The sequence below is a fragment of the Micropterus dolomieu genome, linkage group LG12, assembly GCF_021292245.1.
Source record: "Micropterus dolomieu isolate WLL.071019.BEF.003 ecotype Adirondacks linkage group LG12, ASM2129224v1, whole genome shotgun sequence".
Taxonomy (NCBI): Eukaryota; Metazoa; Chordata; class Actinopteri; order Centrarchiformes; family Centrarchidae; genus Micropterus; species Micropterus dolomieu.
Genome location: NC_060161.1, coordinates 31,780,257 through 31,807,909, shown reverse-complemented (window position 1 = coordinate 31,807,909; position 27,653 = coordinate 31,780,257). Strand labels below are relative to the sequence as shown.

The 27,653-nt window shown below is 37.5% G+C and overlaps 2 protein-coding genes across 2 annotated transcripts; one reads left to right on the top strand and one right to left on the bottom strand.

Annotated features, from left to right (window-relative positions):
- Positions 1–4,207: 4,207 nt before the first annotated feature.
- Positions 4,208–12,133, bottom strand: LOC123980579 (V-set and immunoglobulin domain-containing protein 10-like). The gene is made up of 7 exons (XM_046065029.1): positions 11,798–12,133; positions 10,329–10,574; positions 9,887–10,009; positions 9,525–9,590; positions 8,096–8,173; positions 6,047–6,126; positions 4,208–5,138 (listed from the first exon to the last, which is right to left on the bottom strand). Exons 1-7 carry the CDS (start codon positions 11,850–11,852, stop codon positions 5,115–5,117), a joined length of 672 nt encoding a protein of 223 aa, XP_045920985.1. The 5' UTR covers positions 11,853–12,133; the 3' UTR covers positions 4,208–5,114.
- Positions 12,134–14,193: 2,060 nt separating this feature from the next.
- On the top strand, positions 14,194–27,090 carry LOC123980578 (butyrophilin-like protein 1). The gene is made up of 17 exons (XM_046065028.1): positions 14,194–14,416; positions 15,114–15,205; positions 17,288–17,629; positions 18,497–18,784; positions 18,882–19,010; positions 19,258–19,433; positions 20,313–20,411; positions 20,619–20,723; positions 22,719–22,808; positions 23,723–23,797; positions 23,964–23,970; positions 24,405–24,451; positions 24,610–24,669; positions 25,146–25,223; positions 25,809–25,853; positions 26,197–26,289; positions 26,920–27,090. The coding sequence occupies exons 2-17, from the start codon at positions 15,115–15,117 to the stop codon at positions 27,073–27,075; spliced, it is 1,881 nt and encodes a 626-aa protein (XP_045920984.1). The 5' UTR covers positions 14,194–14,416; position 15,114; the 3' UTR covers positions 27,076–27,090.
- Positions 27,091–27,653: the final 563 nt, after the last annotated feature.

The window sequence follows — 27,653 nt, the reverse complement described above, 5'->3', positions numbered from 1 at the left end:
AAGCCACTTACCTACATAAACCTTAACCTCAGATGATGTTCCCTGTGTGAGAATGCTGCAAATATACGTTCCCTCATCAGACAGTTTCACATTGGAGAGCTTCAGGGAAGCATCTCCGTGCTTCAGTTTGTTGATGGAGAGGGATGTTCTTCCCACATATAATGGATTCTGGTTAATCAGGAGTTCCACACCGCCACGTCTCACGAGGACAAATCTGGGGCTCAGATCTCTTCTTGCCCACTCCACAGTCATAGAAACAGCATCCACGGCAGGTTCCAGATGACATGGCAACATAATGTCTTCACCAACCATTGCTACTATCTGAGACTGACCTGGGGAAAGACAGGGCTGTTTTTAAATCCTGCTCAAGCTCCTTTGTTGTTTGTCTGTGAAATAAAACTGTGGATCATTTACATCATTTTCTTCATAGGATTAACTGTAATACCTTTTATGACTCTCTGAATATTCATCTAGTGCAAACATCAAGTCTAACTTTCTGTATGTCCACTACTTTGATTTATGATCAGTTACCTGCAAAATGACATTCATATCAGAATGAGCTGTGATATGTATTTAGTGTTAATTACCAAATGTTAGCATGCTAAATGATAAATATGGTGAACACTACACACAGTCTTACCAAGACACTAGCATGGCTGAAGACTTGTATTTTATTATGTAAGATTGAATAGAAAGACTTTATTATTATGCTTATGTGTAACTTACCTGCACAAAAGTGGGCTAGGAGAACCAAGACGACAGTGTGATGCAAAACCAAAGCACTAAGGTCACTTAGCAGAGGTTGTTTGTTCTGGTGAATCATTCTGGAATTGAGAGAATATAAATAAATCAACTGTAAACAGGAAAACTACTTTAACTCTAGTAAAATGAACCCTTTACTTAGCGGTCTAAGAAAACTAAAGGCAGGGAAATGACCCACATGGTTCAGACTTTCAGCAATCTGGTGATAGTTTTGCATTTATAGTCCATTTAATAGAAATAATGTATGCTTACTTCTGATTCAACAATCAATGCTGTGATTTATGATTTGTCCCAGAAACTCAGTAAAAGGTTTATATAACAGCCTTAAAAAGGTATCAATTTATTTTAAGCAAATTTGTGTTGTATTTTGCTTTCATTTGTGCTCATATATCTGATGTATATATTAATAAATAAGAATATGTACTGTTTTATGTAAATTAGATTTGGCTCTCCATAGCGCAAGTCTACTATTACATTTTGTGTATTAATGACACACCAAACACCAACTGTGCTAAAAACCACCAATACAGTAAGATCTGTGAAAGATTGAGAGCTTGTCCTTTGACCTGCAAACTGGCTATACTGTGTTGGTTTTTTAAATATAGGTTAGGTAACATTTTGTTAAACTAAGGTCTTAAAACAAAAGTATTACATTTGAAAAGCCTACATACCTATTGTTTGCGTCGAAGAGTCGTCAAACCGTGAGTTTAACACAAATTAAATTCAGTCAGTTAAACCAGTAAAACCTTATTTCTCTCTTTCTCTTTCTCTTCCTGCTCCTCTGATCAGGTGTCTATGGGCGTTAACCCTCTCGGTTCTACTCCAGCAACACCAACATGACAATGACACCATTCACATTACCTTTCTCAGTTTCTCTTGTCCAATTATGTCTAATTGCGTTTTATATAGCCCCAATTTACAACAACAGTTATCTTATAGCGCTTTTCATATAGAGCAGGTAAAGAACACACCTTGAAGACCGCTGCGCATTGTTCCGAGTTGTTCAACACAAAAACCGGTTCATTGAATGCGCCCTTGAGTTTCTCTCAGTCAGATCGGGGCCGAACAAAGTCTCAGTTTTTCACCAACGTTACCTGGAATAATAATTAACAGTCACAGTCACTTGAACGGACAACAGGTACGCTACAAGCATTTAGTGTGTGTGTTTTTTTAATGAAGGTTCATTCTTATCTAATCATTTCAAAATGAATCAGCTTTAGACCTTTTAGTCATCTGAACAGGACGCCTGTTTGACAGCAACCTGTCCAATACTAAAGCTGATGATACACGGGGCAACTTTTTGAGCAATGTTGCTGGGCAATCTTGCTTGTGGCAAGTCCAACTATGTTTTGAACGGATAGTGGCAGAGTGGTGGGGAAAGGGGATATTGACCAGCATCATTGCTCTAAAAGTTGCTCCGTGTATCATCAGCTTTAGACATGATTTATTACTGACTAATGGACTTTGTACAGTGTACAAAGGGTTTTATGAAACGATTATATCAGATTTAAAACCTTTTTAAATTCACTAAGACAGTCTGTGATACAACAAAAGTGAAAATATTTCACCTGCAGAATGTTCTTGTGGTCCCTCCCTGTTGACAAAAGTGAAAGTAAAAATCACGACATGTTTTAGCCTATTATTTGTGTAACGATACTGTCAGTGAAGGTCAGTGGAGTCTGTAGGGCTTTGTTTAAATTCAAACAGAGAAAAGAATATGATTTAATATGTATAAATGTGTATGTATATATGTGTAGTTTATAATTTGAACTATATGCAGAATAAGCAGAACATGGAGCAGAATTCACAAAAACAGTTCTTTGTTAAATTCATTTCAATTTGGGATTCAGTGATAAAATTAGTCATCAGACAAGATAAGGGGGGAAAAAATATTTTTTAAGTCTGTTCAGGATTTAAATGATATTTTCCCTGGACAGAAGTTCACATGAGTCTTTGAAGTACAATAATGTTTTCATTTTAAATGTTCCTCTTGCTCAACATCAGGGGCCGTCTCCTCACCTGTCATCAGTTTAGCAGGGATTGACAGAGACAAAGGGGGAGTGGTGTTACAGTGTGAGTCTGCAGGCTGGTATCCAGAGCCTGAGGTGTTCTGGCTGGACGGTGAGGGAAACCTCCTCTCTGCTGGACCTACAGAGACAGTCAGAGGTCCTGATGACCTCTATACTGTCAGCAGCAGAGTGACTGTGGAGAAGAGACACAGCAACAGCTTCACCTGTAGAGTCCAACAGAAGGACATCAACCAGACCAGAGACACTCACATCCAGGTTCCAGGTAGAAATGATTGATGATGTGATCAATGTTTTAGTTTCAAATAGCTGAACTTTTATTAGCAATAAGTGAAATTGTCAGGTGTCTTATTTTTGTAGCCCATTAACACCTGATTTTAGACTCAAATGTCTCATATGCTGTGATGCAAGGACATGACTTTAATTCTACTTCCTGTATTTTCACACAGAGAGCAAGAGAAGCCACAGGGATGAAATGGATAAAGGAGAACAGAAGGAGCGCTTTAAAAGAAACAAACCTGAAGATCAGCTCCACATTGAAGCAGAAAGAGAGCAGCTCATGACAAATGAAACAGTGACAATGAAGAGTGTGAAGAACGAAAAAGGGCAAAGGGAGACAAAACATGTAAGTACATAAACAGGACATAACATTGAAAGCAAAATTCAATGGAGATTAAAACAACACAAAAGGTAAAGAGTTAGAGAGGTAAAGAAACAAATGCAATACTTCTGAAAAGAATTTAAATTAAGTTGACGTCTTTTGATTGGTTTTTAATTGTGACTAACTTTTTGTGATGTTGAGAATCCTTGAAATGGCAGCAAAAGACAAAACCGAGACTTTAAGTGGGAAGTTTGATTTACTGAAACCAGTATGAACCACTGCAGACTTTAGTTATCAAATTTAAATTCAAAATTTAACTTCTGGTTTATTCTGCTAAACATTTAATTTACATTAATAGTATCATGTCTGGATTCTCTCTCTCAGTTTAAGGAGCAGCAGCTGCAGGAGGAGAAGCAGAGGAGGGATGAAGCTGAGAAAAGAATTCAGACACTGAAAGATGAGCTGGAGACCAAGAGGAATGAGGTTCATCTTTAGTTTAATAATATAATACACTGATTTTAGTTTGAAGTCACATTCTTTATGTCATCTAATGTAGACAAAGTCAAACTCACAGTAGTTTATGTAGGTCAAGTACAAAATAGTCTTAAAATAGTTTTTTCTGACACAGATGTTAATTTATAGTGTAAAGTATTAAATGTTATTAAAAAGAACATTTGTCTCTTCTCCTCTCTTTAAAACTTCTCGCTGTCCTTCCAGGTTGAAACCAAACAAGCTGAGCTGCAGCAGCTCCAAGAAGAGAAGCAGAGGAAGGAGAACGACCTGCAGACTGTGAAGGAAGAGCTGGAGAACAAAGAGGTTCATGTCTTTATCTTAATCTTTCTGTATTTACTGTGTCACAGCCCAGACTGAGTGAGACACACAAAGAGGGAGAATACAGACAATATGAAACTAACTTAAGTCTACAGATGACTTCTTTCAGTAAGGTGATCAGTGAAATGAGGTGTTTAGCAACTCTGCTTGAAGACATTACCACCAGCCATGTCTCCCTTCTTTTTTGCATATAGACCCTCTGACTTACAGTGTTTTCAGCGACATACATGGACGCAGAACTGAGAAGTCAGCCGTTGTTTGTGATAACCACATGGTCAGCTAGCCGCAGCTATATCTGGAGTGCACATGCATTCAAGCTTTAAGGGTAATGCTTACACAGAACAATAAAAATACATTTATATATCAAATTGTGCAGATGTTCCCTGCTGCTGTAAAAAGAAAAGAAAATAAGAAGTCTGCATATGTATAATAAGCTAATTAACAAAATCTGTCTGTATATCTCTTCACTGAAACTGAGCAATAACATTTCTCTGTTTGTGATAGCAGATAGAGTAGGTGTTATTATTCATACTGGTGTCTGTCAGCCTCTGATGAGTTACTGTGTGTGTGTGTGTGTGTGTGTGAGGTAATTTAGGAGAATACATTGCTCACAATGTTGCAGAAGACTGTAACAATTTTTACAGACAGATGGTTTCTGAATGTGACAGTTAATAATAAATCTAACTCACTTCTGCCTGACACTGATGCTGTGAGTTAAAACTAAAGACTAAACATCCCCTATGTGTGTAAATATATTGCTTGGCATTTTCAATTACAGTGAAATATTCTAATTACATGTAATGAAGTTATATGAAATTACTTTAAAAATACACAAATAAGTTCAACACATAGTAACATAATGACACCAACAGAGTCTCTCCTCCCTTCCTCGGTCAGGTGTCGCTGCTCTTTGTGGCCTGTAAAACAGAAAACAAAAAGATTATATCTTTGGTAAAAATATTCTTAACTCCAGGGTCATTTTCTGCTTTTACAGGAGCAACTAAACGCTAAAGTCAGGCCTGATTACCTGAAAGATCAGGACGGTAAAAACGGTTTCATCAGTATCGCTGTTAACAAACTGAAACAATTAGATGATTATTAATTGATTAGTAGAGGATCAACAGAAAATTGTTAATTGTTTTGGTGATCAAGTAATTGTTTAATTAAATATTTCAGGCAAAAATAGCAAATCTTCCAGTTCTCAAGCGTGAAAACTTTCTTTGTCTTGTCTTATGATAGTAAACTGAATATTTATCTGTTTTGATCAAGATAAAAAAATAAAATATTTGTGAAGCTTAAACACAACAGCTGTTTTAACAGACAGTGACAGCATACAAGACATAATGCAGTTTAAAAACATTAAAAAGGGCAAATTGATGACAACAATTTAGAAATTGTTATGTGCATCTTTCACAATATTCTGGCATTTTGTTAACAAACTGATTATGAATTAATTATTTTGTTAATAAAATGATTAATTGATGAATCAGAAGATTAAGTGATAAAGAAACTAATTGTTTTGTTGAGCCCTGAACATTTCCCTATAAAGAGACAAAGAGCTAGTCATTCAGAAACAAACTGAAGGGGTTTCCTTCTCAGCCACTCTGAGGACTTCCCAGCAGAAAGGGCTTTATGACACCTTCGTAATGTTTAAAACATGAATCTGCATGACAGGAGGGATATTCAATGCGTTTGTGTCCCTCAAACCAGTATCTCATCATTCATTGCATCCATCGTACTACTGTGTTAAAAAAAAGTTTTTAAAACGACAACGATTATTTGATCCGGACCTTGGTGCGGACTTGAGGTGTGAAAGCCCCCTTACCTTCTGGATAGGAGAATAGATGACTTCCTGCTCTGTTAAGCTTGAGTCTGTGGCTGCTGTGCGATTCATGGCTTCAGATTCTGCAATAGAGACAAGTAGAATTCATATTTCATGTTAAAGAGGCAGTATGTAGTTTTGTAATGAAGTTAATCACTTTATTGCTTTTTTGTGAACTGGTTGTAACCTCACATAATAATGGACCATTTGCCCGCTTTCTCGGATACCTGTAACATACTGCTTCCTATGTGAAAAAAATCAAGTCAGATTTTCCACAAAAAACATGATGATGTTGATGCGTGCTCCCAAGAGTTTTTGCTTACTTATACTGAACTCTGTACGCAGCGACATTACTGCAGCTAAAACATTTTACTCTGCTAACATCAAAAAAGTATCCGCTCCTACAGACAAACTTCTGTAAGGATAAAAACCAACAACAAAGTTTTATGTGCTGAAGCCCTTCATGCCAAACGAGAATCAGTCAAAATCCAAAAGGCTAGGGTAACGAACAGACCTCACATATATATACACACAGAGTTGGCTTTCCTCCTATTGGACAGGTAAACTAACATTACTGCAAAGCAAGAGAAACATTTTAGTTGGCTTGCCAACTAACGCCAACCAACATTATCCATTGATTAGTTGTAACGTTGTGGCTTGCCACATTAGCCTACGACATATGAACAATGGTAACTAACATGATACAATGAATACGATGAATATGATGCCGTCCATTGTATCGGACTCTGTTATGGTTCCCTTATTAGTTCGAGCATGCGCACAAGGACACGCTTGGGAAGCTGTGTGGTGGCACTGAAAATGTAAAGTTTGACTTAAAAATGTTTATCCAGATAAAACGGTCTGTTCAATATAACATGGGATTACCTTGACAATTGTTTCTTTAGCTCATGTTATTGAAAAATGCTGTTCAGATTATCAGATTTGTTGTGTCTTAAAGGGACCATGTGTTGTCAACAGGGGCTGTTAGTGGTGAGATTTCAGATTGCAGCTTGCATGTAGATTTTACCATTTTTCTGTGCTTTTGTATTATTTAATAAATTTAAAACTTTGAGTTATTGAATTTTTCCACCTTTTGAACCAAACTGCTAAATATTATGTCAGCGTCTGTTTCTTTTTGCCAGTAAGAGCTCTTTTGAGGTCATTTCAGGGGGAATGTATTGTTTTTCATTCTGATTACAGCACATAGTTTCTACCAACAATCTGAACAGCATCAGCTCACTTGCCCAAAGAAAGTAATAAAAAAAGGAATCACCCAAAGTGTGACAGATCATTGATTACAGTGTGAGCTACAGGGCCTTTGGAGTCACTTTAAAGGGGTCAAATAACAATAACTCGCAGGGGAAATCTGCATTCTCAGTTACATACTGATTTAAACAGATAAAGATTTGTGGGGCATCAGAACTGTGTGGGCACATTTTTAGAAAATACCTGAAATATTATCTAACAAAAATTTAATAATATACAAATCAGGTCTGCAAACTCGTGGATTCGCACTCATGGTCAAAGCAGAGTAAACAGGTTGATGTGAGGACTCATCTTCATCTGAACCAGAGAAACCAACAGTAAGCAAGAGGTTGACAGACAGATAAGAGAACTTAAAATACTCATACTGACAGACTAAATGGGCACCTTTTTGTCTTTGTGGTTTTCTGCTGTGGTTTGTCTTGGGGCAAAGACTCAAATTATCAGCAGCGTCTGCTGTGTCTAAAAACAAAACACCATCTATGACACACTGAGAGGATTCAAAAATAATTCAGACATCAGTCCTGCTGGGCAGCACGTCTCAACTGCCACTTTCAACATCAGGGAGAGTTACACAAAGCAACTCCTCTTATTATTATTATTATTTAAGTGATTCACATAATTGCAAATCATAAGTATAGTAGTATAAGTATAACTTTCATAAATTAAAGCGTAAATATGCGCTTATAAAATGTGTAAATGCTTAAGAAATAGGTTATCCATACAGTCTTGTTGGGTTCATCACATCATGTTATAGAAAAGAAAAATCTAAATTAAAGTCAAATAAACCTTTGTCCTTTCTTTGTTTTATGACGACGACTGCATATGTCACACTGTTTGGGTCATCTGCAGCATCGTCTTCAGAGACTGAAACAAAAAAGAAAACATTTGTGTAAAAAATTTAAAGTACATTTAGATTATTAAATGCAGAAGCAGAAGGTTGGCAGGTAGACATAAGTACACATGTGCATAAATGTAGACCATAAATGTTCTTTTAGGTTTAAAAATAACAACTCTTTGATCTAGATAAAACAACTAGCTCATTTTTTGCAGTTTACTATAGAAGTTTTTGTCTATAAAGATTCTCAGTCATCTAGGTCAGAGGTCACTAATAGGCGGACCACAGTCCGGATCCGGACCCAGCTGCCGTCCTCTCCTACAGCCGATTCATTATTGAGAATTACTACTTCGTGACGGAGCGTTTCTATTTTAACCCGCGTAGCTTTTCTAGCATTTACTGTACAGGTTTGGCGGCCCAGGAAACTCACTGACTATTTGCATGTGCTCTAATCGTCTCATGATCCTGCTCAGCAAATCAAATCTGTGCATTCCGATAAGCATTGCGAGTCGAGTCTGACAGATTGACCAGACATTTTGGAAACACACAAAGAAAGAGAAAAGAGATTTCACATGGCTTTTAACCAAGAATGTACAGATTCTTACATTTACATTCCTCCCACGGGCAGTTCAAAAACAGAATATCTCGAGTATCTCTAATCCTAGCTGGCAGGACAAACCAGAGCTCATGTTTCTCACTGAACAAGAGAAAGTAGGAGTGGTAGCTCAACAAGAGGGAATGAAAGAGAAGAGGAGGCATTACAGCCGTTCATTTGTTAAGATGTGTTGAGTTTTTATTATAAAAAAATTGGTTAAAATTAGGGACTTTATTTTGGTTTACTAAAATTCTGAATATATTAGTTATTATGAGTAGTTATTATTTACTATCCCTCCAGTTTGATGTGAAAACTGACAGTAAATATTCCTGAAATATTATTTGAATTGACAGTATGTTTTTGACTAAAAACATATGTTGATACTACTATATGTTATGGTACTGAATGATAACGCAAGTTAGTCATTATTATGCTCCAGACCTTTGCTTTGGGAAATTTTCTCTAACTGGACCTCTTTGAATTCTAATTGAATACCCCTGATCTAGGTCATCGTTATCCAAGAATTATTATCAGGGGCAACATTGTCAAAAAGCCAACACCGGTCGTTCTGGTCGTTTGAGTCATCTGAGGCCAAGTCTTAACAACTGACGTTACAACAGCCAGGAGCACCAACGAACCAAGTGGTATCCATCATCTTGACAGTGACCCTTCAGAGGTTAGATAGCTGGGATTCCCTGACAGCCAGTCAGAAGTGAAGAAGCCTTCTGGATGGTCACACATTTTTTATATCAAAATGACTTGAATCACAGCATACACAGTCTCACCTATTTCATCGTCCTTGCCGGAGTTTGATGCTGCTGTTGCCATCTTTGAGGAAAAGCAGAGCACCGCTGATGGATAGAAACGCAAGCACACTGACATCAGAGACACAAAAACATTATACATATATGTTCTCAAACAATTACCTGCTCTCTTTGGACACAGCGGACATGATTCACACAAATGTGACTTTGCTGTTCTTTGTCATTCAATTTCTAACTATGTAAACTGTTACATGAATATCAAACCCAATGTGTTATAGGATGCACTCCTTCATAAACTTGATGGCTATAGTTGCCTTCTCTTCTAAGTGTTTTTAAGGAAGTTATTAACATGCAGCAGATTAGATGATGTTGCTTTTCTTTACCTCTGTGTTTCCTAATATAAAGGAATCCCACCACCAGCAGCCCCAGAGTCAAACTTAAAGTGGTGACAACTACCCACAGCAGGATGAGGACGTTAGGGGCAGCAGTGGCTTTGGGGAGGGTCTCTTCAGGAGGGGATGGAGAGATGATAGAAATTGTTTTTGTTGTTAGATTACAAATTCCACTCATGAACTTTAATTTTAAATAGAATTTTAAACCTGTAAAACATAAATACAAAGAGCCATAAATAAAAAAAAATGCAACAGTAAACTTTCACTGAACTTTCACCTTTCATGAAACTAGACACTGTTGAGATTTCTATCAAACTCCAGACAATAGGACCTTTCATAGGAACGGTGACATCACCATGACTAGTCTGCTCCCATCCTGGCCATTCAACTAGCACAATATCATCTTTAGCTTTGTAACACTATCATGTCTCACCTCTCACAGCCAGCCAGCTTCCTGGTGACGCTCCAACACCAGGGATGCTGCACTTGTAGACGCCTTCATCAGACTTGGAAACATTGTTAATTGGCATCTCATCAGCAGGACTGCTCTCCATGAGGACGTCATCTTTGTAGAAAACAGCTTTGGTGTTGGTGGAAGTTGTCTTGTGTCTGCAGCGCAGAACCACATTTTGTCCCACCAAAACAGGAAGAGCAGGAGTCTCCAGGATCACAGGACCAGCTGAACAACATGTCAAAACATAAAATGTCAGACACTTATGCTTGGTAAATAATTTTTTTTGGAAAAGCTAAATGACCAACAAATCTTAGTGAGTAACTTGTTAGCCATCTGAGTGGGGTCCCTTGAGAGCCTGTGAGACCTCCACCAGTTCCAAAGGACAGAAAAGCAAAAACACACAGTCCTGTTATTTAGAAATTAATTTTATTTACATCAAATATCTTTTAAAATGTATTTAAAAAGAAACATAATGACACCCGGATGACGTTGTCTGTCAACATTATGATGAAATTTTGTCAATTAATGTTTCATAGAGAAAATGTTCTCAGTGCTTTTGTTGCCTGAACGTTACAACAGACTGGACTTAGAACAGGTCCATCATACACCCTGACCATCCCTTGTGACTCTCATGAACTAGATACAGTAAATCTAGCATTTCATTCGCTCGAAAAAATGTTGCCTGGAAACATAAGCCAGGCAGCGATTGTCAGCACAATAATTGTGAAAATATTTTTTTAGATATGGACCACATAAACTTTAAAAACTGCCCAAGCAGCAGCACCAAATATCACTACCAATGGGGGGCTGGAGACAATCCCAGCTGACATTGGGTGAAAGGCGGGGTACAAACAACCAGTCACACTCACACCCAAGGACAATTTAGGGTCACCAATTAACCAAGTCCGCGTGTCTGTGGACGGTGGGAGGAATCCAGAGCACCTGGATGAGAACCCACGCAGACCCGGGGAGAACATGCAAACTCCACACAGAGAGGCCGGGGCAACCGGGGTTTGAACCCACAACGTTCTTGCTGTGAGGCGACAGTGCTATCCACCGGGCCACCGTGCCAAACTTTTTTATTTATTTTTTACCTTTTAAATCCAAAATGCATGTTGAATACTAATGATACATTAGCTTGAACTAATCAAATTTAACTTCAAATTTGAGATCCGCTTAATTTATGAAAATTGTAGGCATAGATGTATTTAATAGGTTAAGATCAACCTCCTATGTTGATTCTGAGAGAATGATGTGACTGTTAAAAAGAAATAATTTGTAGGATTTTCTCTTTGTTGCTCACCACTTTGAGTGTGATTCTGAGCTTGTCTCCAGCAGAATGAATTCAAGCATCACTGAATAAACAGAGGAGTAAAGCTATCAGTCATGTTTGCTTTGATGTTCAGACACATAAAAGTAAAAAGAGAAACCAGAGACTCAGTACTCACTCAGTCTGAAGCAGAGAGATGTAGCCTCCATGGTGTCTTGCTGCTGACTGAGCATCAGACTGAACTACAGCAGGTGAAAACTTCCTCTTCCTGTTCAGTTTATTTCTGAACTTGACGCAAAAGCCGGGGCCACACTCACTGTGGCTTCAACATACAGCAGTGGTTTCTCATCTTGAATTATCAACACCCGCTTAGGGGGTGGGGGGTAACCATCACTGATAGCCTTTTTTAACTTTAACCTTTACATAGCACGCAGTAAGGGTGTCCTTTTTTATTCTTCTTTTTTTTTGCACAGTCTTTGCACATCACTGCCTGTTGATTTGACAGACTGACAATGGGGAGCTGGAGACAAAAGGGTGAGAAAAGTCAGTTCCCTCCAACAGACCTCTACCCAAGTTCCCAATATGTATCTGTGTTTGCAGATAGAGGTGTATGGGACCGGCAGATTGTGATGTGTGGCCACTATTCCTAGGAAATACATCTGTCTTGGATGGCTCCTACGTTCAATGCTAGAGTTCTGTTTTAATGCAGAAAGTAGCAATTTACCTTTTCATCTTTTCATTAACTGTAATCATCATTATTAATCACATATCAAACAGAAAGCTAGATTTTTTAAGGATATTATGTGTGTTGAGAGAAGATTCCTATCTCTATCAAACCTTTTCCATCATTGTCAGTATTTAAGTCAAACTTGAAAAAATACTGATGTCGTGTGTGTTTTGTGTATGTTTTATTTAACTTTAATCATTGTTGTCATTATATTTTTCTAGAATTGTTTTGTATGATAATAACTGAAAATCCAGAGGGGAGGTTTTACCAGAAACCCTTGGGGGTTTCTTCCCTCTCCTGCATAATCCTTACATTGTATTTCTATATATTTTTATATGTATTTTGTGCTACAAATAAAAAATAAAAAAACAAAAATATGGTTGTGTCTGTTTAATATTCAGTGATAATAAAGCTGCATCATCTGGCTGTCTACAATGCAGTGGTTATACAAGTATTTTAAATGTTTACTTAGTTACAAGTAGTACTCCAATGTTAAGTATATGCCATGAGGAAATCCTTCATCTATGCAAGCTTTATCAATTCTGTTCATGTTACGGCCACAACAAAACTCAAACTCTAGTGTGACCAGCGATATGTCAAAGGACAACATACCTGAGGATTGGTTATAGGCAAATTATATTTACAAAGTATCACAGGTAAAATAACTTGTAGTACACAGGCAGAATGTGATATTATATTCCATTCTATACTATTACATTACTACAGTATAATACAAATACAACTCTAACAATACAAATCTAAAGCATTAATGTGCCAGCAGCATTTAATGTTGTAACTGAAGGTGAAGCTAAATTTAACAGTTTGATTTACTGTTGGCTTTTTCATTCACACAAAGTAACTTGCACCTACAGCTTCCATATACATGCAGAGTATAACTGTTGCTGGAGTTAAGTATGAAGTATTAAACAATGTGTAGCTCTCAGAAAGGAAATCTACATCCCGCAGGGCGTTCAGTAGTCCACAAATATTAACTCGTTTCACACATACAAAGCTTCTTGGAGATATAATTTTTTATGTCCCTGTGTCTCCTATTATCTCTCTCAAACACTCACTTTATAGAAAGGCCTGATGGATGTAACACAAATTACTAAAGGGTCCTGTTCTGCCTGCTGCAGTAAGACAGCGAGCCTAACAAGATGCTGAGACAACTAAGAAACGTTGCCTGGCAACAAGCTCAAAGTTCAGCAAAGACACTCAACATGAAACAGTGATGCCCTTTATTGTATTTTTGGCACATAGGCGCACTTTGGAGGGCACTTTACTTCACAGAAAGGGGCTTACAAGAGGCTGTTTTTCAACGTATTTTTCTAACATGGGGGGACCTCCTGCGTCCAACACAGACATGAAACTAGCCTATTTATGGAAACCAGACGGGATCACAATGCTTTGTTTAGATCCTGCATATTAATTTACACATTGACCACATGTTATTCATAGTAGGCTAGTTTGTAAACCTATACACTTATTTGCCTTGTATTTTACATTTTATATAAAAGAGACAGTGCATATTAATGGACATCTTAGCTTTTAAGCAATGTAAATATGCCAGAATTTTACATGTGTAGTCCCCCTCAGGTCATCACAGTATAAGGTAACACAGCTAATGATGACTTTATTTTAGTTACCTTGTTGTTCTATGCTTAAAAAGATGGGTTAACACTGCATGGCTAAACGTGGAAGTTTGAACTGCATTTGCAATTTTAAACTAAATCTACTGAATGAACAAGTAGCAGTTGGTAAACCAGAGTGAAACATTAATTATATTAACAGGGCGGTGTTTATACAGGCATAGCTGCTGATTGGGTAACACCTGTGACACGCGCCCTCCAAACAGGAGAACACATACCTTGAAGCCCATGAAGCCCGATGTGCAGCTTTGAATATGTCCCAGAAAACAAGTCGTCCCACCCGGAAACCGTAGCAAAGTGGTCCAAAACGTTTTGAGACGGGACGCGTCTTTGACTTTCTCTCAGGCTGCCCGGCCAGAACAGGTTTACACCAACTTTACCTGGATTAATAATTAACAGCAGTCCCTTGAACAGACAGCAGGTACGTCGAATTGTCCTTGTTCAACATGCTTCGTCTAACATCTATTTAAATGCACATAATAACAGACTGTTAGCTTTTGTGTTTTTTTGTTTTTACTGAAGCCTATTTTTTATCTTACCATTTTAAAATTAATCAGCTTTAGATTTTTTTTTCATTTGAACAGGACGCCTGCTAGTTTGAGAGCAACCTGTCGAGTATTGTGAGACTTTATCATCTTACATGAAATATTACTGGCATGGACTTTGTGCAATGGAGAGGGTTTTATGAAACGATTCTGTCAGCATCAAAAAACTTTAATTTACTAAGAAAGAGTTTTGTGAAAAAGCGCAGTTTTCTAATGTTCTGTCTGTGTTTGTGTGACAAAAGTGAAAGTAAAAGTCACGTCATGTTATGTATGTAACGTCTCAGTGAAGGTCAGTGAAGTCTGTAGGGCTTTGAATTCCAGAAAAGAATATGATTAAATATGTTGCCTTTAATCTTTTATAAGTTTTTAATTTGAACTAGTGTTTCTGCAGAATAAGCAGTGTGGTCAAATATAAACTCAATCCTGAGCAGACTTAAAATAATTTGAATTGGGGATTGAGTGATAAAATTGACAAGATCAGGATTTTAATCATATTTTATCTCAACACAACTTCAGAGATTCTTTTCCACACGATAATGTTTCCATGGTTTCTGTCCATTTTCCAAACTGCAGGATGTTTTACCAGATGGCTGGACTGTCTCTTCAATGTTCGCTCAGAACCATACTTTTTTTCATTGTCCATCTTCTATCACACTTTTGTACAGGTAAACTCACACACAAATATAATCGTATAAGAGTATTACTGTTTTGGTTCACAGCTTGATTCTGCTGCCCTCAGGAGTGGCACCCCAAAAACAAACCAAAAAAACAATTTTTGCAGGTTTAAAGACTGTTAACTGTTTTGAAGAATTGGTATTTTTAGTTTTTCTCTGAAAAAAACCCCAAAAACATTTAATATAGCCAGAAACACATGTGTGGAAGCATCATTTATGTTTTAAACATTTAAAAGAGTTGCATGCAGATGTTTAAGTAACAGAAAACTTTAGTTAATCCTGGTGCCTAATATGTTCAGTCTGCGGTCACGCCGATCAGAAACCAATGTGTTTATTTCAGTTATTCCATGTTCTTATGTATGTGTTGTGCATATTTTTCATTACACTGCATTAAAATAACACAGGTAGCCTACATTTTGGCAATATGGTAGCACATAGTTTGTGTTTATTAGGTTTCATAATTGGAGAAGAAGACGCATGCACCATACTTTGCACACAGTGAGCAACAGCGAGGATAAAGGCACATAACATAACAAAAAATAACTAAAATGAATAAATAGTTTGTAAAACACTTATCAATTAGCACAGCAGGAACTGTTCACCTGTGGATGTATCAATGTTATGTTTTAGAAAGGTGTGAGTCTGACTGGCTGTCAGACTGTAGGACTACAACCTCAGGGTCAAGTTACAAATATGATACAGTACTTTTTGCTGCTTGCAATGAAAAATGTTAAATAACTGAAAATGCTTTAAGAAAGGTTTATTTCCACAATAAGAAAACATGCAATGCAATGTAAACATAGAAGAAACAAATGTGCACTGTCCAAAAAAGTAACTTAAGCTTTCAGAACAAGCTGCTGATTACTGTATTATATTTTTATATATTGAACACCTGCCAGCTGAATTTTCTGTTTCCTTTTATATAAATAAAGACATTTCCACCATAAATTGCTACAGAATATTCCTCCAGAAGTCAGGAAAGTTTAATGCTCAAAAACATGTCAGTGAGGACCCCCAGACTCCCCTCTATTATATAGATATTTTAGCGTTGAATATTACTTCAAAATAGTGTGAAAATACTTTTTCTCATCTTGTTCTCAGAAACAGAGAATTTATGCATCATCACATCTGGTGAGTCAAGTGTATCGTCACCCCTTAATTATGTCCCCTTGGATCCTTTTTCTATAAGGAGATAACTTTTGTTGTGAATAGATACTATGTTGATTAGTGGTTGTAATTAATACATTTGCTAAGTGACATATTAACGTCCACTTCTCACTTTTAAGGTCTGACATAACGTTACCATTCATAGTAATATTATAATTATGACAGTTCAGTTAAAAGCAGTAATACGTTTAGCTACTTACTCATTCAGTCGGCCCTCTATTGTCTGCCACATTTTTTTTCGCTGTTTTAATACTACGGCCTTGTTTCTTTTATTTTTTTAAATGATATGTGCATTTTTTCATCGTAAACCTTCTTTATTCGCTGTTTCTCACTGTGTGTGTAAAGTATGCTGCACAAGTCTTTTCCATTTCAGCATCAATGAATCTGTGATCGACTGTGTGGTCTCTTGAAGAAAGCTGTTGAAGCACATTTATCTGAATTACTTACACCTGGCTTGACATAGTCGCTCCTCCTGAGCCTGGTTTGGCCTAGCTTTTTCTGTTATCCTGGATTTCTAAATTCTGCTTTTGTGAAACAGCCCTTAGGGCCCTGTTTCAGAAAGCAGGCGTAACAAACTCTGAGATTATTCCTGAGCTCTAAATTGATTGAGCCTGAGATGGGAAACTCTGAGTTTGCTGAAGTTTGACCTCCTCCCAAGGCTCAACTTATTATTATAAGTATGTATATGCAATGCAAATATGTGTTTAGGCTGTAATTATGCTTCTCCTGGCTGCACATCAGTGTGAGCCCAGCAACAGTGTGAATACACTATTTACTTCACATCACAAAATCAAAAGAATCAGAATATGATTTTTTTGTATATGGTTCAGCCACACTTTATAAAGATTAACTAATTTAACTAGTTCTTACTAAAAGAACTTATAACAATATTTTGTTTCCTTCCAGGTCACTCTCAGTTAATTGGTTCTCCTCAGCCAATAGTGGCAAAAGTTGGCGATGACATCATCTTGCCATGTCATTTGCAGCCTGCAGTGGATGTTGCTGCCAAGACTTTTGAGTGGACAAGACCAGACCTGAACCCCAGATTTGTTTATGTGTGGCGTGCTGGTCAGGACGTTGTAAATGTAAAAAATCCTTCCTTTAAAGGAAGAACAACTCTGTTCACTGATGAACTGAAGCACGGAAACATTTCACTGAAACTCTCCAAAGTGAAACCTTCTGATGAGGGGAGATACAAATGTTACATTCCAGATATGAACACAGACGCCTCCGTTGAGCTTGTTGTTGGTGAGTAGATACATGATGTATGTGTAGTGCAGTTTGGTGTGTAGTCTGTGCAGCGTATCCAGTGAATAACTGAGGTAGGATCAAAACAGCTTTCAGCCATTCATGTTGGGACATGAAGAGTTCACAGCCATCAAACACCAGTTTAACGGTTGCATGTTTTTTAGAACAGCTGAACTGAACATGTTCTGGGAGGAAATATTTTCCATGTTACTTAAGGTAGTTTATATAAGTATGATACATACAGTCATATAAATTAAACAGAATGTGATGTGACTTACTTTATGATGTGATGTTAGCTCCGTCATTAAACCCTGCACCCCGATGTTACTGTTGCTTCTTTAGATCACACCATATATATACGATTTCCAAGACAGGCAGCAGATTGACTTTTTAAAATTAATGTGTGAAACAACTGGTCCTTAATTTTTTTCTTTAATTTACATAAAAGCTGAAAAAACCTTTTGGCTGCTTACATTAAAGCAAAAATTACACTTTGTAATCAATGTATTCATTAATATATTGGTTAATTTAATAGAGATTTTTTTAATCTTTAGTCCCTGGTCAGGTCTCACAGTTCTTCTCTTGTGTTTTTGGTTTTTGAAAGACAATAAAAAAGAAATGAGCCTCCAAAATCTTGACACAAAGTGACTCTCACTACAACCCCATTCACAGCGGTGCATTAAGCTAAATGCAAACATCAGAATGTAACAAGATGAATGAGGTTCATCTTCATAACGTCAATACTAACATGCTGAAGTTTAGCAGGTTTACATTTTACCTTATTGAAGTTTCATACATCTTTTAATTATTAATGCAGTCTTTGTAAAACTGACTTGTATTTTAATTGTTCCTCTTGCTCAACATCAGGGGCCGTCTCCTCACCTGTCATCAGTTTAGCAGGGATTGACAGAGACAAAGGGGGAGTGGTGTTACAGTGTGAGTCTGCAGGCTGGTATCCAGAGCCTGAGGTGTTTTGGCTGGACGGTGAGGGAAACCTCCTCTCTGCTGGACCTACAGAGACAGTCAGAGGTCCTGATGACCTCTATACTGTCAGCAGCAGAGTGACTGTGGAGAAGAGACACAGCAACAACTTCACCTGTAGAGTCCAACAGAAGGACATCAACCAGACCAGAGAGACTCACATCCAGGTTCCAGGTAGAAATGATTGATGATGTGATCAATGTTTTAGTTTCAAATAGCTGAAGTCTAGTGTTCTATAAACACCATGTTATTTTGTGTTTTATCATTTCAGATGATTTCTTTGAGGTCCAGTCCAGTTTGTCCCCCGTCACAGTTGGATTGGCTGTTTGTTTGGCTGCTTGCATCATGATAATTTTGTTACTTATCTTTTCTGTGTGGAAATGGAGACAGAACAGAATCAGTGAGTTGCAAATTAATTACAGATTAATGGGACATAGTAATGTGATTAATTGTGTAAATTTAATATGATAAAAATTGTCAGTATTTTTTTAAAATATGTGGTGTTTTTTCTACTTTTATTTGCAATAAGTGAAATTGTCAGGTGTCTTATTTTTGTAGCCCATTAACACCTGATTTTGGACTCAATTGTCTCATATGCTGTGATGCAAGGACATGACTTTAATTCTACTGCCTGTATTTTCACACAGAGAGCAAGAGAAGCCACAGGGATGAAATGGATAAAGGAGAACAGAAGGAGCGCTTTAAAAGAAACAAACCTGAAGATCAGCTCCACATTGAAGCAGAAAGAGAGCAGCTCATGACAAATGAAACAGTGACAATGAAGAGTTTGAAGAACAAAAAAGGGGAAAGGGAGACAAAACATGTAAGTAAAGAAACAGGACATAACATTCAAAGCAAAGTCAATGGAGATTAAACAAGGATGTGATCTGTAAATCTGACCCATGTGAATCATGCAGATCTTTAATTAGAAAAAGAAGAGGGGGGTTCAGGAGCTGGCGGAGTGAAATGGAAAGGATTTGAGGTCATTTATATAGGCTGACGTGTAAAATATAATATATAAAGTATCAACAAGGATGTTTCCCCACCTGCGCAGTGTGTACCACAGTCGCTCTCGCTTATGTTTGCTTGTTATAGGCTATGTCTAAAGTTTACTTTGACTTTGTTGTCGATTGATCACTCCTGTAGTCTACACACTTTGCACTTTCCTTATGTTAAAGGTTTTGGCACGTTATAAAAAAGATTCTTGTGAATGGTTGTGACAGGATTTATATAAGGCCTTTTCATACGGCAACCATGGCAACGGTTTCTGTGTAACTGGCAAAATCCCGTGAAACTGCCGCGGTCGTTCTCGTCTCACACACACACCTGCCCGCTGCAAGAGTTGAAATGTCAAACTTTTTTCTACATTTTATCAATACACAAAACAACCTTTGTGTTGTGGAGTGTGGGGACAGGGTGGACCCAAACGCAACTCTGGGGATTAACAGGTTTTATTTGGGGAAAGATGGGGTTGAGGGTGAGGCGGATCCCGGGTGTGGGGGGGGTCTCAGTATATTTTCCTGCTTTTTTGCCCTTTGCCAATCACATACCTGATTAAAACAACGCAACAGTTAACGAGGTAGAGAGGCAAGAAACAAATGCAATACTGTTCAAATTTATAATATATATATATATATAAAATAAATATGGCTAAAATCATGTCAGGATTGTTGTCCCTGTTTCTGTCTCTCCTCTCTCTCAGTTTAAGGAGCAGCAGCTGCAGGAGGAGCAGCAGAGGAGGGATGAAGCTGAGAAAAGAGTTCAGACACTGAAAGATGAGCTGGAGACCAAGAGGAATGAGGTTCATCTTTAGTTTAATAATATAATACATTGATTATAGTATGAAGTCACATTTTTATGTCACAGTAGTTTATGTAGGTCAAGTACAAAATAAAGTCTCTGTTTTTTTTTTGTCACAGATGTTAATTTATAGTGTAAAGTTTTAAATGTTTGTAAAAAGAACATTTGTCTCATTTCCTCTCTTTAAAACTTCTCGCTGTCCTTCCAGGTTGAAAGCAAACAAGCTGAGCTGCAGCAGCTCCAAGAAGAGAAGCAGAGGAAGGAGAACGACCTGCAGACTGTGAAGGAAGAGCTGGAGAACAAGAACAAAGAGGTTCATGTCTTTATCTTAATCTTTCTGTATTTACTGTGTCACAGCCCAGACTCAGTGAGCCACACAAAGAGGGAGAATACACACCATCAGAAACTTAAGTTCTTTGTAAGTTAGTGGTGGTTGTTGTGTTGAGTGGATGTTCGGTGTTGTGAAGGCAACAAAGAGAGAATGAGGAGTCAGCCTAACTACTAAATGGCCCCTTTCATCAGTGAGCAGGAGGAGCAGTGACAGCCAGCCAGAGGCTCAACACTCATCACTTCTGCTGTTTCTCAGTCACTAAATGATAATTAATAAAGTACACAATATTTACTTTATTCACTGGTACACAAATCCCGTACTTGACTAAAAGTAGAGCTATCCTTGATAAATATTACTCCATTAAAAGTAGAAGTCTTCAATTTAAATTTCTACTTGAGTCAAACTACAAAGTACCTGCTTTAAAAAGTAAAAGTACCGTTAGTATAGTTTTGTTTGTCAGGTGTTGCTGAGATGACAAACTGACTTGTTTGAACACAGTAGGCAAACTTTCCTGTTTATTAAACAATTTGCATACGTCAGGTTTCCCTTTAATAATAACTCTAGTTACTCAGTTATATGTGTGGATATATTCAGGTTCTTAAGTAAAAGTACAACACTGTAAAAAATACTCTGTTCCGAGTAAAAGTCCTGCATTGAAAATGTTACTAAAGTAAAAGTATGTAAGTATAATCAGGAAAATGCACTTCAAGTATTAAAAGTAAAAGTACTCATTACTCAATGTCTCGTGACTATTGTACTAATATTACATTATTATTACTCATGCAGTAATTGTGTGAGTAAGTAGTGTAACTGTCCCATTAGTTTGTAAAACTATTCACATGATTTAATGTGAACTCATGTGTCTCTTTGTGTCCTTCACCTCCATCCCAGCTGGAGATAATTCAAATCAGCAGAATCAGCAGTGTACTTTCTCGGGTAAGTAGTTAGAATATAATTAAGATAACACCACAACACAAAGTAAGTACATTATTGTAATATGTCCATATTTGTAGATTGTGAATGAGACCAAATGCAGAAACAGACTGAGCAGCATGAGCAACTTTAACAAAGCAGCAGAGATAATCTGAATATATACTGAGGGAAAACCACATTACTACCAGTGTTGGCAAGTTATTTCCAAAATGTAATACATTATAGATTACTAGTTACTGTCATTTGAGAGTAATTATTTATGTGACAGTATTACTGTCTCTGAATTGTAAAGCTTTGCACTACTTTTGATGTGCTGCATAGGTGGATTCTAGTGATGTGCAGATCACAGTTATATCTGTCGGGGGGGAAACAGGATGAATCGTCTCCCCATTAAGAAAGACACTGTGTGCATTTATGCACGAGGTGCAGCAGCATAACCTCATTAATCATTTTAATCTCCCGACGCTCCGACAGGATCGATCAGGATGAACTGACAGCAGCCTCTCTGATCATGGAAGTAATTCGTTAAAGCACAAACACATATAGAAATCTATTTACGCATGATCCATCAGGGGAGCTAACGTCTTGTTAAGAGGAGTCGAGCTCACCCTGCCTACAATCTCCACCGCTGGATTACAGCAACAGGAAATAATGTTGCTCTTTTACTCATGGATTTGTTTTTCTGCTGCCGAAATGTTTCTCGGTGTTGGTGAATTATTAAAAACCACCCATTACTTTTGGGTTAAAATGTGTTGTAACGCACGTTACTGAGATGGTAACGGGTATAATATTATTGATTCTCTTTTAGTAATGAGTTATATTACTGTGTTACAGCAATAAGTAATACATTGCTGTAACTGCGTTACTTTTATAACTGTGTTACTCCCTTGAAACAAAACTATCCAGGAAACTTTGCCAATGAAATGCAAAATTTCTTCTACATAAGAGCTGAGATTTCTCACTTGTTATTAAGCAAAAGTCATGATGCTTCATTTTTGCAAGATGGGTGATTGTATAATATGTTCAGTCATCTGTCTTAATAAGCGCCGGGTTCAAAATAAGGAAGCTGAGTTGAAGACACTGAAGACAAAGCTGGAGACCCAGGAAATGGAATTAAACACTAAAATCAAAAAGGTTTGTATTTGTATCTTTTCTTCAGCAGATTTGGTTTCAGCCACCTACTGGTTTGTTTTCAGTTTAGCTTCTCTGTCTGGGTCAGGAACAGGTCGAAGAGGGTTTGAGACTGGAATGATTTTTATCCTTTTTAAGAGGGCTGTGATTTCCAGTTAGAAACAAAATGACTCTGGGGCTGTATAAACAGTGGAGGACACAAACAGGTGGCTTCATTCAAATGAGTCTCTGCTGCTAGTTTGGCGTCTCTGTTAAAACAGCAGCGATTGTGGAGAAATGCTTTAATCCGTTTAGATTACACGCTGTCCAACCAGTAGATGCATTTTGTAACGATAGAGAACATCAGTAAATCAGTCTGTGCTGAAGATTATTAGCAGTGACTCACAGTGTGTCCACCAGACTGCCAAAAAGCAACCACAGCCTCGTCTGCACAGGCTCTCAGGCTGGTCAGGTGTGATTCAGTATTCAGTTCATACAGATGCTGGATTACTGGGGCTCATTATTCCTGTGCACCAGGGCCTCTTTTCAACTTCTCTGGCTAAAGTGTTGTTTTAATGTTTTATTCTTGAGATGCATTTTAAATTCTTATTTGATGTGATAAAGAACTTAAACTCACAGGATTGGATTTGTGTAGAAATCACATTTTCAATCCAAATCAAAGTGTGTTATTTTTATTGTACCCCCACATTATATATGGAGGCCAGCTGCTAACAAAACAGCAGGAGTGCTTTTCACCCAGTCTGTGCACCGAGGGAGTCACTTACTTCAGAAACGTTCCAATTAGACGCACAAATAAATCCATGATATAGGCTTGATAGTTTTTCTGTTACTGTTGACATGTTGCAGTACATTAACTCAAATATACATTCATAGTTAAACATGTCTCTCATATTGTGTCCTCTTCTCGTTCCTCCCAGATTGAAGACAAACAAGCTGAAGTCCAGCAGCTCCAGGATGAGATTCAGAGGAAGGAGACCATCCTGCAGACGGAGGAGGTTCATTATTCTACTGAACTAAAAGTATCAGAGTATCCAGATATTTATAGAGATATTTGGTATCAGTGTCGATGCTCAGACATTCAGCAACACTCATCATCATCATGTGTTGAACATTCAGACCTTAAACCTGAAGGTGCTCTGTGGAGTTTTCTTGTGATTAAACAGAAGTTATATTTACATTCAGTGTTACTCACCAAAACACATTGTGTGTGTTTGAAGTCTAAATTTAATTTCAATCAAGTATTTTAAATCCAAAATTGTTTACATCCATGTTTACTACAGCAGTCTTCTTCTTCGTGCCTTTGCTGGTGTGTTTCTGGATATCTTGGCGTTTTACAGCCACTTGTAGATCAGTGAATAGCATGAAAAGACTGGCAGGAACATGTATCGTGTTACCCACATGCATGTGTGTGATCATGTGCATCCTCGTGCTCAAGATCAACAAAACTGGAACTCATTCATAGACAAACAGCTTCACAGCACTAATAGAAGTTCAAAACTCCAGAGATCCTTTTAGGTGAAATATTGTAAATTGTTTAGATAATAAACCATTAAATATGTTAATTAAAGAACATGGCTCCTTTAATCTCTTTTTCTTCCCAGTTGGAAAGAAGCAGAGTTGCTCCAGTTCAGCCTTCCTCCCCTCTGGTAAGTGATCATGTACAAATAAAATGAATACACTCAAAGGTTTCCTCATACAGAAATAAGAGTAAACTCCACAAGACAAACTTACAATGACAAAGTTGTGTCAGTAAATCAGTCTGTGCTAAAGATTATTAGCAGTGACTCTCACAGTGTGTCCACAGCTGCTACACAACACCAGGCTGCTGCAAAGCAACCACAGCCTCGTCTGCACAGGCTCTCAGGTTGGTCAGGTGTGATTCAGTATTCAGTTCATACAGATGCTGGATTACTGGGGCTCATTATTCCTGTGCACCAGGGCCTCCTTTCAACTTCTCTGGCTAAAGTGTTGTTTTAATGTTTTATTCTTGAGATGCATTTTAAATTCTTAATCGATATGATAAAGAACTTAAACTCACAGGATTGGATTTATGTAGAAATTCACATTTTCAATCCAAATCAAAGTGTATTATTTTTATTGTACCCCCACATTATGTATGGAGCACAGCTGCTAACAAAACAGCAGGAGTGCTTTTCACCCAGTCTGTGCACCGAGGGAGTCACTTACTTCAGAAACGTTCCAATTAGACGCACAAATAAAACCATGATATAGGTTTTATAGTTTTTCTGTTACTGTTGACATGTTGCAGTACATTAACTCAAATATTCATTCATAGTTAAACATGTCTCTCATATTGTGTCCTCTTCTCGTTCCTCCCAGATTGAAGACAAACAAGATGAAGTCCAGCAGCTCCAGGATCAGATTCAGAGGACGGAGACCATCCTGCAGACGGAGGAGGTTCATTATTCTACTGAACTAAAAGTATCAGAGTATCCAGATATTTATAGAGATATTTGGTATCAGTGTCGATGCTCAGACATTCAGCAACACTCATCATCATCATGTGTTAAACCTGAAGGTGCTCTGTGGAGTTTTCTTGTGATTAAACAGAAGTTATATTTACATTCAGTGTTACTCACCAAAACACATCGTGTGTGTTTGAGGTCTAAATTTAATTTCAATCAAGTATTTTAAATTCAAAATTGTTTACATCCATGTTTACTACAGCAGTCTTCTTCTTCTTCCTGCCTTTGCTGGTGTGTTTCTGCATATCTTGGCGTTTTACAGCCACCAGCAGATCAGTGAATAGCATGAAAAGACTGTCAGGAACATGTATCGTGTTACTCACATACATGTGATCATGTGCATCCTCGTGCTCAAGATCAACAAAACTGGAACTCATTCATAGACAACCAGCTTCACAGCACTAATAGAAGTTTAAAACTTCAGAAGACCTTTAAGGTCAAATATTTGAAATGGATAGATAATAAACCATTAAAATATGTTAATAAAAGTCTCTCTTTAATCTCTTTTTCTTCCCAGCTGAAAAGAAGCAGAGTTGCTCCAGTCCAGCCTTCCTTCCCTCTGGTAAGTGGTCATGTAGAAATAAAATGAATACACTCAAAGGTTTCCTCATACAGAAATAAGAGTAAACTCCACAAGACAAACTTACACGGACAAAGTTGTGCAGCATTTAACAAAACTGCATTTAGGTCACAAATCTTCATCTTTATTGAGCTGAAGTATTTTTTTAAGCTGCCTGAGGAAGTAAAATCTTTGTTGAGCTTTTAAAATGATTGTGTTGAATGTTAGTTGTCAAGTTTCAGGTTGTTGCTAATGTGTGTTCCTACGACTTTAAAAGTGTCAGTTAGGGTTGGTGTTCCCTAATAAGAAACGTCTCTCATCTTGTCTTTAATTTCTTTCCTCTCAGTTTAAGTGGCCGATCGTTTCCAGGCAGAAGTTCCAGGATGAGCAGCAGAGAAGGGAGGAAGCAGAGAGCAGAGTTAAGACCCTGGAGGAGGAGGTTAGTATTGTATTCGCCACAAACGATTTATTCAAGCCACCTGCTTGCTTGTTTTCAGTTCACCTTCAAATGTGTCTCTTACAAATATAGAACATGATGATTTTCAAATAAAAAAACATTTCTTAGTATTTTAATCTGCTGTTTCTGATCTACACAAAAGTGTAACTTGGCAGACTTTGTCGTAGCTTTCATGTTTTCTGAAAGTCTTAATGAAAGAACATCTCAGCTCAGCACCATAATGACACAAAGCAGGTGATATTTCATTCAGGAGTTGGAGACCAAAAAGAGAATTAATATTGGATTTACATTCATCAGGTGATACAAACATGACATGTAACTGTAGGATGTGTAAAAAAAGAAGCTGTTTAACAATTCACTACATCACCTTTAATGTTGTGTTCACAACTTGTTTCTGCTGCCTCTCAGTGGCTAAAGGTGTAAAAGAACTGTGACTTTGCTCCATCTATAAAACTAGAAACCTGCTGCTTTTCTTTAACATGAACAGTTAAAAATGCTGCATACGTCAGACCATGAAGTACCTTCCTGTCATGTTTTATTGTTTATAACTCACATACATTAATATGAGTAAAGTTCTTTCATCTTCTGTCTTTATCTTCTCTCTCCTCTTAGCTGGAAAGACTGACAGCTGAAGTCCAGAAGCTCCAACAGCAGAAGCAGAGGAGTCAGAATGAGCTACAAAATGAGCTGGAGACCAGGACAAAAGAGGTTCATCTTTCATTAATATTGATTTGTTTCCACAAACCTATTTGTTTGTTTTTTGTTTGAAATCTCACAGTTGCTGTTTTATTTTATCTGATCAGAGGGAAGAGAACAGAAAAGGTGTGTTTAAATACTTTTGTGTGCTAAAATCAGGTGTGTTTGAGGCGAAGTCTTTGTTCCTGAACTGAGTTATTAAACTTCAATAACTGCAAGAATTTAGAAACAACTATTAATTGTTGAATTAATTCAACATTCAATTCATTTGCACAATTTTATTTGTCCCTTTATGTTGTCATGGTACTCCCCTCCCTTGTCTCCGCACATTATTAGAATATCCAGCAAGTCGTTGGGGTCACGTAGGATCAGGTTTGGTGATTGGCAGAATATTGTCAAATTAGTTGAGATCCCAACGCTCTTGCTATCAGGTCGCAAAGAAGAAAACTGGAGCCTTTCTTCCTTTAGTAACAACAGTGAGTGAGAAAAGGGAAGTGCAACATCCCTCCATCTGCAAAACACAGAGCTTAACAATGATATAAGCAATATATTGAATAATGATTAAAGGAAAGATATTTGGTATTAAACATGATATGATGATTGAAAATCAGGATATCTCATTGATACTGAAGATTAATAAATTTAATTGA